Source organism: Scyliorhinus canicula, chromosome 10 (genome assembly GCF_902713615.1).
Source record: "Scyliorhinus canicula chromosome 10, sScyCan1.1, whole genome shotgun sequence".
Taxonomy (NCBI): domain Eukaryota; kingdom Metazoa; phylum Chordata; class Chondrichthyes; order Carcharhiniformes; family Scyliorhinidae; genus Scyliorhinus; species Scyliorhinus canicula.
In genome coordinates, this window is record NC_052155.1 from 111,275,248 (window position 1) to 111,290,391 (window position 15,144).

At 47.1% G+C, this 15,144-nt stretch overlaps 1 protein-coding gene across 18 annotated transcripts in view; it reads left to right on the forward strand.

The window, feature by feature from the left end:
• The window catches only part of LOC119972600 (extracellular sulfatase Sulf-1-like), a 690,773-nt gene that overhangs the window by 643,124 nt on the left and 32,505 nt on the right, over positions 1-15,144 (forward strand). For 16 of the 18 annotated variants that reach the window (XM_038809548.1, XM_038809546.1, XM_038809551.1 and 13 more), the window contains 4 exons: positions 696-790; positions 7,710-7,784; positions 12,521-12,693; positions 14,458-14,600. In XM_038809548.1, the coding sequence (XP_038665476.1) occupies positions 696-790; positions 7,710-7,784; positions 12,521-12,693; positions 14,458-14,600 (486 nt within the window). The remainder of the gene's footprint in view (positions 1-695; positions 791-7,709; positions 7,785-12,520; positions 12,694-14,457; positions 14,601-15,144) is intronic. The other 2 variants (XM_038809565.1, XM_038809559.1) reach the window with 1 other exon arrangement.

Genomic DNA, 15,144 nt, shown 5'->3' on the forward strand with positions numbered 1-15,144 from the left:
CCAGCAATCTCACAGCGGCCACGTTCGCCCTCCGACTTACTGGGGGGGGGGGGGGGGATTTGTCACTGCCAGCAGCCAGGGCCTTTTCTAACATTAAATGGGTCAGACCACTATATTTCCCACCCCGCCAGGCTGTACAAAATCCAGTCAACAGATTTTCTAGTCACAGTGATTTGCTCTTCCCAGTGGAAATGCAGGAATATGACAGGAAAATCTCCTGCTGGGGGAATGCAATCAAATGGCTGAATTACACTGGAAGATATTGAACAGACAGTCGCCTTGAGTTCAGCACTACAGTCTTTCTATACTTCGGTAAAATTAATCTTGATCAATCCTTTCGGTTGGTATGATGGAGCACAGTTGGAGATCCAGTGAGGACACAACTCCAGATGTTTTTGGAAGGCGTTATTAGGGAAAATAAATTTTGATTTATTGGCTGGAGTGGACAGGCTAATTTCACATCATTCCAGCATTCACGTTAGAAAATCAACAGCCAGATGCAATTATTACGACTCTTCCTCTGATCAACATAAAACTGCCACATGAAAGCTCGGACTCTGTTCCCTGCAGACATTGGAAAACCCAACCAGTGGACAGGGTCGACCTGAAAATAACTCTCACCGTAATCAGTGAAATAATGGTATTTTGGCAATTTTGAAACAAGAGAAAAACATATTTTTGGCTCTCATTTGTAGATTGAAGCTCTTCAAGACAAGATAAAGAATCTGAGAGAAGTGAGAGGCCACCTAAAAAGAAAAAAGCCTGAGGAATGTGATTGCAACAGGAAGAGGTCTGTTTGTTTAATATGCTATATGAACACAATCGGTCCTTTTAATATGAAGGCAATTTCAATCTGCCTTACCCCTGTACAACATTAATGCAAAGTGGAGGAAGATGCAGGAAGACAAATGACACCCTGGCTCTACCCCTTCGGGTCATCTGGGTGGGTGGGGGTCGGGGGGGATGGTATATCTCCTCTTCCAGCTGCAAGGGTTGAAAGAAAGATAATGTGACCCACCGCCTCAATGCTGTGCAGGTATCCATTAGGAAGTAAGCCCTCAGTCCGCACTCACTCCAGTGCAGATGGAGGCCATTTAGCCCATCACGTCTGCACTGATCCTCTGACAGAGCACCCTACCTAGGCCCAGTCCCCCGCCCTATCCTGTAACCCCACCTAACCTGCATATCTATGGGCTAAGGGGCAATTTATCATGGCCAATCCACCTAACCTGCACATCATTGGACTGTGGGAGGAAACCGGAGCACCTGGAGGAAACCCACACAGACACGAGGAGAATGTGAAACCGCCACGCAGTCATTCACGGCGGGAATAGAACCGGGGTCCCTGGCATTTTGAGGCAGCAGTGCTAACCACTGTGCCACCATGTTGTCCATTTCCTGAGGTACGAGGACACACGTGCTAAAAGAAACTAAACACCCTTTTTATTCAGGAGCTTCTAGGAATGGAGATCTTCTTGCTCTGCTTTTGCTCAGATTGGTGGTCATTACCACCACCGCATTCCTCTGGGGCCTGCAGCAGCTGTTTATCCACTTCCACTTCCAAATGCTGGGCTTTGCTAGGGACCAGACCTGCATTGGAGAAAATGCCTCGCCGAGTAAAATGGCATCAATCCAGAAATGCAGGTTCAGGTCAGTCAGGCAGCGTGTGCTTCAGATACATTATTCTGTGTGACAAGTCCCTTGACAGAGGAGGGGCAGCGAATTCCAGATCATTACCACTCGCTCTGCAAAATAGTTCTTCACATTCCCCCTGCACCACTTGCCCAAAATCGTAAAATCTGTGTATGCAAGTCCTTGTACAGTCTGCTGATGGGAAGTTTTTCCTTGTCTACTTCATCTAAGCCTGTCGTAATCTTGTACAACTCCATCAAATCTCCCCTCAATCTCATTTTCGTTAAAGAAAATTACCATAACCTTCCCTACCTAACCTTGGAACTAAAATCGGCCCCATCCCTGGAACCATTCTGATAAATCTCCTCTGCATCCACTCAAGGACTTCACATCTTCCCCAAAGTGTGGTAACCAGAAATACACACATTCTAATTGGGGCATAACCAGAGTTTTATACAAGTTCATCGTACCTTCCCTGACTCCTGCATTTCTTTCATCTTTGTCCTTTTTAGCCCCATTCATGAAGTTCATGTACATAAATGATGAGAAATAGGAGCAGGTGTAGTCCATTTGGTCCTTTGAGCCTACCCCATTACTCAATAAGGTCATGGCTGTTCTGATTGTGGACTTAACTCCACTTTCCTGGCTGTACCACACACCCCTTAACTTCCATGTAGATCACAAATCTGCCTAACTTAGTCTGAATAGATTTAATGACACAGTCTCCACTGCTCCCTGGGGAAGTGAATTCCAAAGAATACCGACCCTCAGTGATAAGAAATTCCTCCTCATCTCAGTCTTCAATGAGAGTCTGCTTATTATTCAACTATGTCCCTTAATTCACTAGATTCCCCTGCAAGGGAAACATCCTCTCAGGATTTACCCTGTCAAGCACCCTCAGAAGCTTACAGGTTTCAATAAGGGTACCTTTCAGTTTTTTTTAAACTCCCACCGAGAATAGGCCCAATCTGCTCAACTTCCCTTCATGAGCTGTACCCCTTGACTCAGGAATCCTATGTGCTGTACTTAAATTTCACCGTCTTTTGTTTAGTCAATTTAGATATTTTTCTAGTTCATTTTGTATTTCCTGAGAAGCTTCACCTGAAAATCAACTGCCAACTAGTGCGATGACATCTACAAATGTGAACAATTTCTGTTGCATGTCTAGATCCAAGTCATTCACTTCCTCCTGAAACATCCCGATTGAGATCAGAGAGTCATTGGGCAGGAATCATCAACCTATTCTCCAAGAGGCAGTGTTCAGATCATCACAAGTAGTTACACAGGACTACAGGGTTGCTTATATGTCTCTATTTTCATAAGAAAACAGGGGCCTAACAAGCCAGAAGCGGTGGTGCAGTCACCAACTATCTGGATCATGCCAGTGAATAACTGAGCAGTGTGTCTGTCCAAACAGGACAAAGCTTACTTACAAAATGCAAATTTGGGTCCAATGTTATATTTTGGACTCACTGGGCTAAATCGCTGGCTTTTAAAGCAGACCAAGCAGGCCAGCAGCACGGTTCAATTCCCGTACCAGCCTCCCCGGACAGGCGCCGGAATGTGGCGACTAGGGGCTTTTCACAGTAACTCATTGAAGCCTACTCATGATAATAAGCGATTTTCATTTCATTTTGGCTTTTCACTGGGTGAGTAGAACTCCTGCTCCATCTAACAGAAATGAGCAATGAGTGGCTGAACCAGCTCAGAAAAAAATAACCTTTCAAAGTGTTTTAGCTAATTGTTTTATTGGAACTAACTGGAGTAGCCTCTTCCTGGCATGATAGCAGTCTTCTGAACAGTGTCTGTCCCCTGTGGTCCTCCCTTATGATCGCTTTCCTCCCATCAGGTCCACTGTTGGTTAAGTTGATTGCTATTTGAAAGTTATCCCCTGTGTGTATTGCCTCTGGCACTGCTCGACTGCAGGGTGGCACATCACATGAAGGGCATGGTCAATGCTGGGAACACATGAGATCCAACCCATTATCCCTCCTGGTCCGTGACAAAGTGTTTTGGCTCAACAGGTTTGGAAACAATATGTGGCATGTTAAACACCTGCTTAAACTGGGTTGTGACTCCCTTCCAACATTTTCATAGTACTGAAATCAGATTTGACATTGGTAGGAAAGCAAAGGTAGTTTAAAGAGATTTGCATTTGGATTGGTAAACATTAGAAATAAGGCATTGTTTTAAGTGGGTTTAATTTAATGTTTCTGTGCCTGGAAGGGTAAAAGCTGTAGTTAGATGTATGCTGGACAAAGGTGTTTATATGTGTGGATATAGATTAAGTTCCAACTGCATTTCCATTATGCTTATAGAGGGCTACAGTGTGAAGAATAAATAAAAGGCATAAGCATGTAGCAACTGGGACCTTGAAAGGTAGAGAAGCTTTTTACTTTTAGTTTAGCTAATTTGATTGCAGTTGAAGGTAGGTAGTGAGAGGGAAGGCCACTCTCGCAGCTCTGCAAGAAGCAGTTGGTTTAGAATGATTAGAGAGGGAACAGCTCTCTCAGCTTTGCTAGAAGAAAGGTCGTACCATGGATTATTGATTAATAAAACAAGTGCAGAGACCTGAAGAGCAGATAGTTAAGGAAACTAGAAAAATGAAGTGTCCAAGAAATCTGAAGTTAAGTGAACAGAGACCAAGGTACTGTTCAGAATAATTCAAGGAAGAGTAAACTTAGTGCTCTGAGTTAAAGAGGCAATTGCAGTAATCAGATTTAAAGTGGGACAACAGACTTCAGAGGTAAATTAAATATCTAATGCCATTTTAATACTCTGGGAATCGAGAGTTAAAGCAATTGTGAGCAGTTTGCACAGTCAAGATCAATAAATCCTAAAGAAATTGGTGTAAAATCCTGGTCAGAATTCACTGTTAAAAGTGGAGCGGAAGCTTTGTTTAAAAGTATAATTTGGAAAACTTGGTCTGGATTTCAAACTGCGAAGAGAAAGCATATTTGTGAGAGATTAAAGAAAATATATTTTATTTAGGCATTTATGTAAACAACAAACATAACAAAAAAGCAGAAGCAAAATTGTACAACACAGTAAATAACCAGCACCTACACTCCCCCTGCCCTTCCCATCCTGCCTTCCCCATTTTTAACCCCCTTAACCGCCACCCCCCCCCCCCCCCCCCCCTCCCCCCACCTCCGCTCCCCTCTGCTGACATCTCACTCCTCCTTAAAGAAGTCAATGAACGGCTTCCACCTACAGGTGAACGCATCAACCGACCCTCTCAAGACGAACTTGACTTTCTCCAGCCTCAGGAATTCTGCCAGGTCACTCACCCACACCCCCGCTTTCGGTAGCTCCGCGTCCCTCCACCCAAGCAAGATCTGTCTCTGGGCTATCATGGAGGCAAAGGCCAAGATATCGGCATCTCTCGCTCCCTGGACCCGAGGGTCATCCAACACCCTTGATGTCGCTACCTCTGGGCTTGGGGCCACCTTTACCCCCAACACCACAGACATTACATCCACGAACCCCTGTCAGAACCCATCCTGCGCACCATCGACACCTGTCCTCCACTCGCTAAAGAGCTTGCTCACCATTGCCACCGTCATGAGCGTCCTGTGAACTACGTTAAACTGAATAAGACTGAGCCTTGCACACGGCGAGGACACATTTATCCCCCGCAGAGCCTCCTCCCACGTCCCGGCCTCCACCTCTCCAACCCCCGCCCTGCACAGAGCCTCCTCCCATTTCTGTTTCACATCACCTATCGGGGCTCCCTCCCAATCCATCAGCTCCTTGTAAACCTCGGCACCTTCCCCTCCCCTACTTCCTCTCTCAACAGCTCCTTATCCTGCAGCCCCAAGGAGACGGAAACCCAGGAAAGAACGGCATCTCCCTCCTCACGTAATAACAGACCTGTAAGCACCTAAAACCATTCCCCCCTGGGCAGCTCACATTCCTCCTGCAGGTCCTCTAAGCTCGCAAAGCTGCCCCCTACAACAGATCCCCAAACCGCACAATCCCCGCCTGCTGGACCCCCAGAAACCTCCCGTCCAGCACCCCCCATTGCAAATCTATGGTTATCACAACTCGATAACCACACCAAGTGCTGCCTCCACTGCCCCCATACCCTCAAGGCCAACACCACCAGGATGTTTCCTGACCTGGATTCACACCTGTTGATCATGGGGGGGGGGGTCACATGACCCACCAGGCCCACCCTCGGGTGTCCACCATCATCACTCCCTTTCCCGCTACGCCACAACAACCTCACCCTTGTCAGCAACCCCCCCTCCCCCCCAACAAAACAACAACTTATCCCCCTCCTCTGCACCAACCCCAACTGTGATCCCGATAACTAGCCCACCTAGCTAGCCTGGCAGCCCCTGCCCAAGGCCTCCAAGCCTCCTCCCCCCTAACCCCCTGTTCACACTCCCTCAAGAAACAAAGAAACAGAAAAAGGTGCACTCACCCTTGATGCCCCCCAAACTCCCGACCACCAAGCTCCAACAAAACATTTCAAAGGAGAAAAGCTCTCCAGTAACCACCAAAAGAACCCACCTCCTCACACCTCCTCAAAGGTTCAATGTCCTCCTTCTCCTCCCAGTCCATTGTCCCTCAAAAACTCCATCGCCTCTTCTAGCATACCAAAATAATATTCTGGGTTCTGGAAAGTCACCCAGAAATGGGCCAGGTACAGCACTTCTTAAAGAGGGCAGTCTTGACCCAGTTAAACCCGACCCTCCTCTTCGCCAGTTCTGCGCCCAGGTCCTGGTACACTTGCAACTCGCTGCCTTCCCAGGTGCACTTCCTCGTCTGCCTCGCCCACCGCAGAATCTTTTCTTTGCCCAGGAAACGGTGCAACCGCACCTCCATCACCCTCGGTGGCTCACCCGCCTGCAGCCTCCTCAACAGCTCCCTGTGCTCTTGGTCAACCTCCAGGGGCCGATCAAAGGACCCCTCCCCCATCAGCTTTTCCAACATCTTGGCCACACATGTGCCGCCGTCCGTTCCTTCGATGCCTTTGGGCATCCCCAGGATCCGCAAGTTTTGTCTTCTAGAGCGGTTCTCTAGATCATCTACTTTCTCCTTCAGCCGCTTTTGGGTCTCCCGCATCACTCCTATCTCGACCACCAACGAGGCAAACTACTGCTCGTGCTCCCCCACCATCTTCTCCACTTTCTGGATCGCCTTGCCTTGCACCACACGGTGAATCCCCTCTTTAATGGCTCCACCATCCTGGCTAGGTTTTCTTGGGCTTCCCGGCTCTGCTGGCTGAACTTCTCGTTCAAGAAGTCTACCAGCTGTTGACCACTGGGCAGGCAGGACAGGCCCCTTACCATCCGCCATCTTAACCTATTGCGCACCAAGATTCTCCTGCTCCACCAGCTCCGTGGATCCATTCACCAGCCACACTAGTGGAGTCTCACTTTCCCCTGGCACTCCTACACCTTTTCCATTCAACTTCTATCCTATGAGCGGGAAAAGGTCCAAAACAATCCACCTTGAGCAGGAGCTGCCAAATGTGCGACCGCTCACTCCACGACCTCCACTGGAAGTCCCGAGAGAAGATTTTAAAGTGTGTTTTACGGAGTGGAGTTTGGAAACTCTCACTTGATAATCATTTGGGGGAATTCTGAGAAGACATCCACAAGCATTAACTTGGGGTTCAGAGTGGAGAGTGTCTTTACCCACAGTAATCTTGTGTGATTAAAAGGGACTTTTTGTGGTAATGAGACCATTGTACCTTAAAATGTACTTTGTAATCCGTGTGAATCTTAAAATCTGTGTGTAATTGTTAAAATAAGGGGGGGAGTAAAGGAGTATTGAAGTATTGAATATTAATCCAACGTTTCATGTTTAATAAATGTTTTTTTTCTTGTTAAAACTAATTCGCGGTCATGTGCCTCTTCCTCCACCTTTTTTTTAAAGTTACGGCCTTTTGAGCCAGGGTTGCATTCTGGGATCTTCCCATTCAGTTATAACATCAACTGGGATCGTAACATTATGGAGGCATTTAATTCGCTTCTCCTCTTGAGCTGATCTTACTATAGCGTCTTTACTCTTACGAGATGCAATAGTCACAAATGGTGATGCTCCTTTACTTCTATTCAATGTAGTTATTTTAGTAGAGATAAAGGAATGAGAAACCAAGGGAAACTGAAGAACAAGAACAACCATCTGCATCCCTTCAGGTAGGTGACAGCCTGTTTCAGGACCATACGTTTGTGGTGATTATAGCTTTACAAGAAATATTCACATCAATAGAGTATGTAAGATATTGGTTTGGAATGTGTGCCAACCTTTTAAAATGAGTTAAATCACATTATCCTCTCATTGCTTCTGACTGCCGTTTCCATGTTTTTCTTTGAAAAATACATGATTTGTTGACAACCATTTTTTTGTATCCAGCATCAGCGAATGTAATAATGGTGTTGGTTACAGAACATAACTGTTCAGGAAGTCTTCGTCGTCTTCTGTAGTCTTCTGTATGTAAACAGCAAGTCTCTTTTTAACTATTTGTCAATGTTTTTCTTTTTATTTCAACTTGGAGGCCATGTGTTGAGGCTCAGAGTCAGGAATTAGGATTAGTGGCAGTTTTCCTTCAAATAACATTTCTGAATTAAGTAGGACTGGCTGCAGCCTGGAAGTTAAAAAGATTTAGTTCACCCTTCCAGGCTATGGACTCCGCATGCTGAAGCTGGACTTCCAAGGATATTTCTATGGCTCTCCTGTCTGGAGCGTTTTCTGGCCAATTTCTCATCATCTATTGTTTCAGTTGCGAGCTTCTTTCAGTTCAGAATCCATTGAAGATATTCTTTTGGGTTTTTTCAGCATTTTTGGGAAGTCAAGGGTTTTGATACCCATCTGCCACCATGTTGTAATAGTGTTAGTCGCAGAAATTGTCTGTTAATGAAGTCTTCATAGTCTTCTGTATGTTAACAGCAAGATTTATTAATTATTTGTAACAATATACATATATACAGGAAAGGGTACAGGCAAGGCGTTATCTCCATGTCTGTCTTTTAAAAAAATATTTTATTCAAGGCATATTCAAGCAAAAGCAGAAGAACAACCAAACAACTCTGTAAACAAACCAACACCCACTCCCACCCTGCTCCCCTTGTACCAACCACTTCTCACATCTCGCGTTCCCCATTTTAACCACCTTACCACCACCCCCCACCCCCCCCCCCCCCCCCCCCCCCCACCTCCCACTGACCTCTCAAACCTAATTAAAGAAATCAAGAAATGCTCCTCTAGGTGAACCCATCCACCGATCCCCTCAAGAGGAACTTAACCTTCTCTAGCCTCAGGAATTCCTCCGGGTCACTCAGCCATACCCACTTTCGGTGGCTCCGAGCACCACCACCCGAGTGAAATCATTCTCTGGGCTATCAGGGAGGCAAAAGCCAAAACATTGGCTTCTCACACTCCCTGGACTCCCGGGTCTTCCAACATCCCAAATATCGTCACCGCTGGACTCGGGACCACCTCCACACCCAGGACCTCGTCGGACATCACATCCGAGAACCCCTGTCAGTACCCTATCAATCTTGGAATTGCCCAGAAACATGTGGTTGTGATTCGCGGGCCCCCCTATCCACCACCCACACCTATCCACTACCCCTTCAAAAAACCTACTCATCCTTGCCAGTGTCATATGCACCCAATGTATCACTTTGAAATGGATGAGGCTTCGCCTCGCACACAAAGGGAACACATTCACTCTCTGCAAGCTTCTGCCAACGTCTCAGCCCCCACCTCCCCTCCTAGTTCCTCCTCCTACTTGCGCTATATGTCCCCATCAGGGCTCCCTCCCAATCCATCAACTCTTTATAGACATCCGACACATTCCCTGTCCCCCATCTCGTCCTCAACAACACCTTATTGTTGCAGGGGTGGCAGCCCAGGAAAGGACGACACCTCTCTCCTTACAAAGTCTCGGACCTGCAGATACCTAAATTCCTCCTGGGCAACTCATATTCTTCCTCCAGGTCCTGCAACTTCACAAATTTGCCCCCGAGAAACAGATCATCAAATCGCTCAATCCCTACCTGCCGCCACCCCAAAACCTCGCATCCAGCTCCCCGCCAACCCCCCCCCCCCACCCCTGTGAAAACCGAAACCTCGCATCCAGCCCCTCTCCCCCCCCCAAGTGAAAACCTATGGTTGTCACAGATCGTTGCCCACACCAAGGCACCCCGCAGACCCATATGTTGCCTCCACTGCCCCTACACCCTTAGGACTGACACCACCACTAGACCCACGGAGTACCTGGCTGGCGAAAACAGTAGAGGCGCCAACAACAAAGCCTTAAACATGTTCCCCTACAGGATTCAGCCTCCATCCGACCCCAAGCCGACCCCTCCCCCATGACCCATTTCTTAACCAGAGCAATATTTGCCCAGTAGTAATTCATCATATTCGGAAGTGCCAATACCCCGCCCCCTCGCCCTGCTGCGATAAAGGCCTCCTAACCTGCAGGATCTTTCCTGCCCACACAAATCCAGAAATCAGTGCATTGACCTTCTTAAAAGACGACTTGGGGACAAAGTTTGGGAGGTTCTGGAACACAAACTGAAACCTTGGCATTAACGTTATTTTGACTGTCTGCCCCCGCCCCGACAGCGACAGCACATCACACCTCTTCAAATCCGCTTTCATCTGCTCCACCAACCGAGCCAGGTTCACCTTGTGCAGCTGTGCCTAGCCCAAGTATTTAAAACTCTCCCCCACCACCCTAAGTGGCAACTCCCCTAACCTCCTTTCCTGCCCTCTAATCTCAATCGGGAACATCTCACTCTTTCCCCATATTCAACTTCTATCCCAAAAACTGGCCAAATTCCTCTAAGATCCCCATGATGTCTCCAATACTGCCCAATGGGTCTGAAATATACAGCAATAGGTCATCCGCGTACAATGAGACCCTGTGCTCAATGCCTCCCTGCTCAATCGCTCTCCAGCCCCTCAACACCCTAAGCACCATTGCTAGCGGCTCTATCACCAAGGTGAAGAGCAACAGGGAAAACAGGCACTCCTGCCTCGTCCCACGATGCAGCCAAAAGTACCCCTAACTCACTTGATTCGTCCACACACTCCCAACCGGCGCCTAATACAGCAACCGGACTCAATCCTCTGCCCGAACCCAAACACCACCCCCCACCAAGTACCTCCAGCAGATACTCCCACTCCACCCGATCAAACGTCTTCTCCGCACCCATTGCCACTACTATCCCCAACTCCTACCCCTCCGTGGCATCATGATTACATTGAGCAGCATCTCGCGTTCACTGACAACTGCCTCCCCTTCACAAACCCGTTTCCCCATGTCTAAGTCTTAACACATCTCTGCCCAACACCACGCTGACCCTAGCTCTGGGTCATGTGCCTTCTTACATCACTATGTGGCTGGTACCATGCTCAGTCTCACACTAACCCTGTATATATCAGGCCCTTATACTACAGGGACAAGCAGTGTTAAATCAGTATCTGCATTGGGCAGACACAGATTAAGCTTTTATCCTGCCCTGACCAAAAACACAAAGGAAGCCAACTCTTTGTATCACCTTTCTAAATCTCAGGCATTCCTGTAATGAGGTGCCCTGCTTCTCTGCATGAGGTGATGGCTTTGACAAAGTTATGGAAGGTCTTGTAGACCTATGGCCACTGAGACCATTCCTCACTCTGCTTAAGTTCATTTGAAATAGGACTCTAAAAACCACAGAGAGAACACATCACCCTGGACTGAATTTAAATGTAAGTTCCAGAGGGAAAACACATCAACTCACTGTTGGAACCAACAATTCTACAAATACGTGCTTGTAGGATTAGAATAGCGGTTTTAATATACTTACAACAGAGCCAGCCTGTTCGCCGTTGAACTTTCGGTGAACTGGCTGGCTGACCCTGTGGCACGGATCTTATACAGCAGCTCCAGGGGGAGGAGTCCTGGGAGGAGCAAAGGGAGGAGCCCAGTACAACTCTCGAGTACTCCCAGAGCTATTCCCCCTGGTGGTCAGGTAGTGCAACTGCACTTACAATATTGATGCATATATACAGATTATAATACCGTGTGAATTCTCATTCACCACACTCACCAAGATCCTTTCAGCTTAAATAGCCCTGGTGTAACTTAAGATGAGAGGCCAGTATGGAACTGGCAATTCACTGATATGAGGGCTAGGCCATTTTAACTCTCCAGTATCATTAACAGTTCCGGCCTACTTCCACTCAAACCAAACAAGCATGATGAGGAGGCTGATGAGTGGAAGCGGAACAAGAGTCCACCACAAGGATCTATGGGAACATGGTTTGGGAGGCCAGGGATTTCCTTATGGGGTCTCAAAGATTACTTCTGTCCCATCAAAATACTGTCAAGTCTTAACTTCCCAGCCCTCTGGAGGGTATGCTGCTCCTTGCCACCCAGTGCTAGATCCACCAATGATAACCATTCTCTTGAAGATGGTAAAAAGAGGTCCAGCTATGTTAACAAAAAATTCTCTTTTTAATTTCTACAAGACCATGACGAGAAAAATGTTTATTTCCTTAAGGAGGTCTTGGACTAGCCCAGTCTTTTCTTCCCTCGGCCTCTTCTTACCCCCATCTCAATCCCTATCATCTGGTTATTGCCACCATGATCTGACCAGCATCCACTCTGGAATACGATAGCAGGGCAGAGGATTGAAATGACCATTGTGGGTGCTTCCCATTCACTCAAGCTCCTGGTAACTGTGCTCATACCTCATGTTAAAATCAGCGCATATGTTTCAGAAGCAACACCTATGCATATTGTTCAAGACACCAAGAAGGAACGCAAACTAAAGCCATTGTATTATTAGAGCAGCTTGATGTTACATGGCCTGCATAAATGTAATACAGATTATCAAATGATCAATAGGATTATAACTCCATTACTTGATCTTCTCAGGGAAGTGGCTCAGGAGGTAGACAGTAAACTGCAACTGTTTAAGGAGAATCGGAGAAAGAAGAAGGATCGTAAAATAAAGAAGCGCCTGAGAAAAGGAGATGACTGCAGCCTTCCTGGCCTCACCTGCTTCACACACAATAATGAACACTGGCAGACACCACCTTACTGGAACTGTAAGCAGAGTTTGTTTATGGATGATACATTGCTGGGCTCTTAAAGGAGTTAGAGCCTGATGGAGATCCTCAATGCACTTTGGCAACCACTTTGGAATCTAATGTCCTCCCCTGTGGCAAGTGTAGTCATTTCATCATGCATGATGGTAACAGGTGGAGAACCCACTACCTTTCCACTTCCATCTGTTGCGCACATTGTGTCTTTAACCAGTGGATAAATGACTATGAGTCAACTTTGTTTTAAATCAATAGTCTGTATTCACACACACACACACACACAATGGGCAATCAATCACACTTATCAGTTTAAGTTATATTGCAGAATGCTAAAGTGCAATACCAAACTTTGACTTAACTTTGTCAGGCAGCACGGTGGCGCAGTGGTTAGCATTGCGGTATCACGGCGCCAAGGTCCCAGGTTCGATCCCCGTTCTGGGTCACTGTCCGTGTGGAGTTTGCACATTCTCCCCGTGTTTGCGTGGGTTTCGCCCCCATAACCTGTGGTAGTCACCACTGATGTATTATACTGTATGGGTTTTACGGTAAAACCCCTGTACTACAGGTACGGGGTAGATCCCTACCTGCTGGCTCTGCCCAGTAGGCGGAGTATAAATGTGTGTGCTCTCTGTACAGCAGCCATTTTGTCAGCTGCTGTAGAAGGCCACACATCTCTGTGTAATAAAGCCTCGATTACATTCTACTCTCGTCTCGTAGTAATTGATAGCGCATCATAACCCAAAGATGTGCAGGCTAGGTGGATTGGCCATGCTAAATTGCCCCTTAATTGGAAAAAATGAATTGGGTACTCTAAATTTTTTTTAAAACAACTTTGAGTGACTGGCAAGTACCCAAACAGATATTGGCCTTTACCCGTGATCTGGTTTCTGTTGTCCTCTGTGTTTGGTCCTCGGTCTGGTCTGATACTCAGGCTCTGCTCTTCCTCCTACTGGTGGCGTGATGGTCCTCCTCATGGTGGCCGGTGAAGATCACTGTTGCTGTGTTCCTGGTGCTGGCTGCTGCAGAGAGAGTTTCTAAATTGGTGCAGCACCTTTTAACCTCCCTTTTGGGCCTGGGTCATTGCCCATCGGTTGATCAGGGTTCGAAAACGCTCATCAATCAAGTCCAATCAGGGGCCGCCACACCGGGTATGCACACACCCTGAGAACAGCCTTTCAACTTCCCCAATGAGTTAGGGGCTACTGGCAACTTTCACTCTGTATTTTACAATATGACAATCTGGGCCATCAGACTATAAAAGTGCACCTTTCCTCTGTACAAATACCATGAAGCATTTGGATCCACATTGCTGAAGTGACCTCCGGTGGGGTTCTTTCTGTTTGTAAATAAGTAAAAATTGTTTTGTGGAACTTTACCTTTTTTTGCAGTGTGACAACGGGCAGGAAAAGCAGTGAAATAAAATGCAACCATATGAATCAAAATTGTCTATAAATATTTTTACTTTTAAAAAGATCCTGATGGCCTGATTATATAACAGTGAACTCGCAAGCTATCCGTGTAATAAGAAATTTCTCTTCAAGAACTTACATTGGGTTTAACATTTAACATTGGTGGATGTGCATTTTGTGGCTTGGTGGTTGTGGGGAGCACACCCATTATACCACCTGCCCTCAATGGAAGGAAAAATCATGCCATCTATTTCATGCCTCCACCAAGGTTAGAATTTGCCGTCATCATTACATTTGGAAATACTGTGTTCTTGTTTAAACATTAATCTGACAAAAGGTTTTTCTCTTTCATTAACAGTAGGATCCTTCTGTGCTTGTACAAGTTCAAACAATAACACTTACTGGTGCTTGCGAACCATCAATGAGACACACAACATCCTCTTCTGCGAATTTGCCACAGGGTTCCTTGAGTATTTTGACATGAACAGTGATCCATATCAAGTAAGGAGATTTTTTTGTTTGTCTAGTGAAATCAAAAATTGCAATAATCATGAGAGACAAGGGGCTGGATTCTCTGTTTTGGGACCATGTCCCCACTCCGTCGTAAAAACTATGGACTTTCAACCCAGAAAGACTGGCGTGAAAGGGGCACATATTCCCAGCCCTGGAGGAACCCGGCGTAATTCTAGTAGCTTTTGCTGCAGATACGTGCCCCGCACATCTGGGTCGGAGGCCGCTCATGCTGCTGGAGGCCGCCGCCGTGCTCCATGGCAGATCAGACCACAGAGCAGGACCCTAAAAATAGACCTCCCGATCGGCCGCGCGCGCGACCCTGACCACCCACCCAAACATTACCCAGCCGCGTATTAGGCCCCCCTGCCTTCCGTTCAGCCCGCCCCCCGACCAGGACGGCCGCGGACTGAGTCTGCAGCTGCCACGCTAGTTTCCCGACCGGCAGGACCACATTAGATCCACGCCGTCGGGGCGTCAGCCGGTTGGGGGTGAAGAATGGCGGAGCAGGCCTCCAGCAATGGCCCCAGGTAGG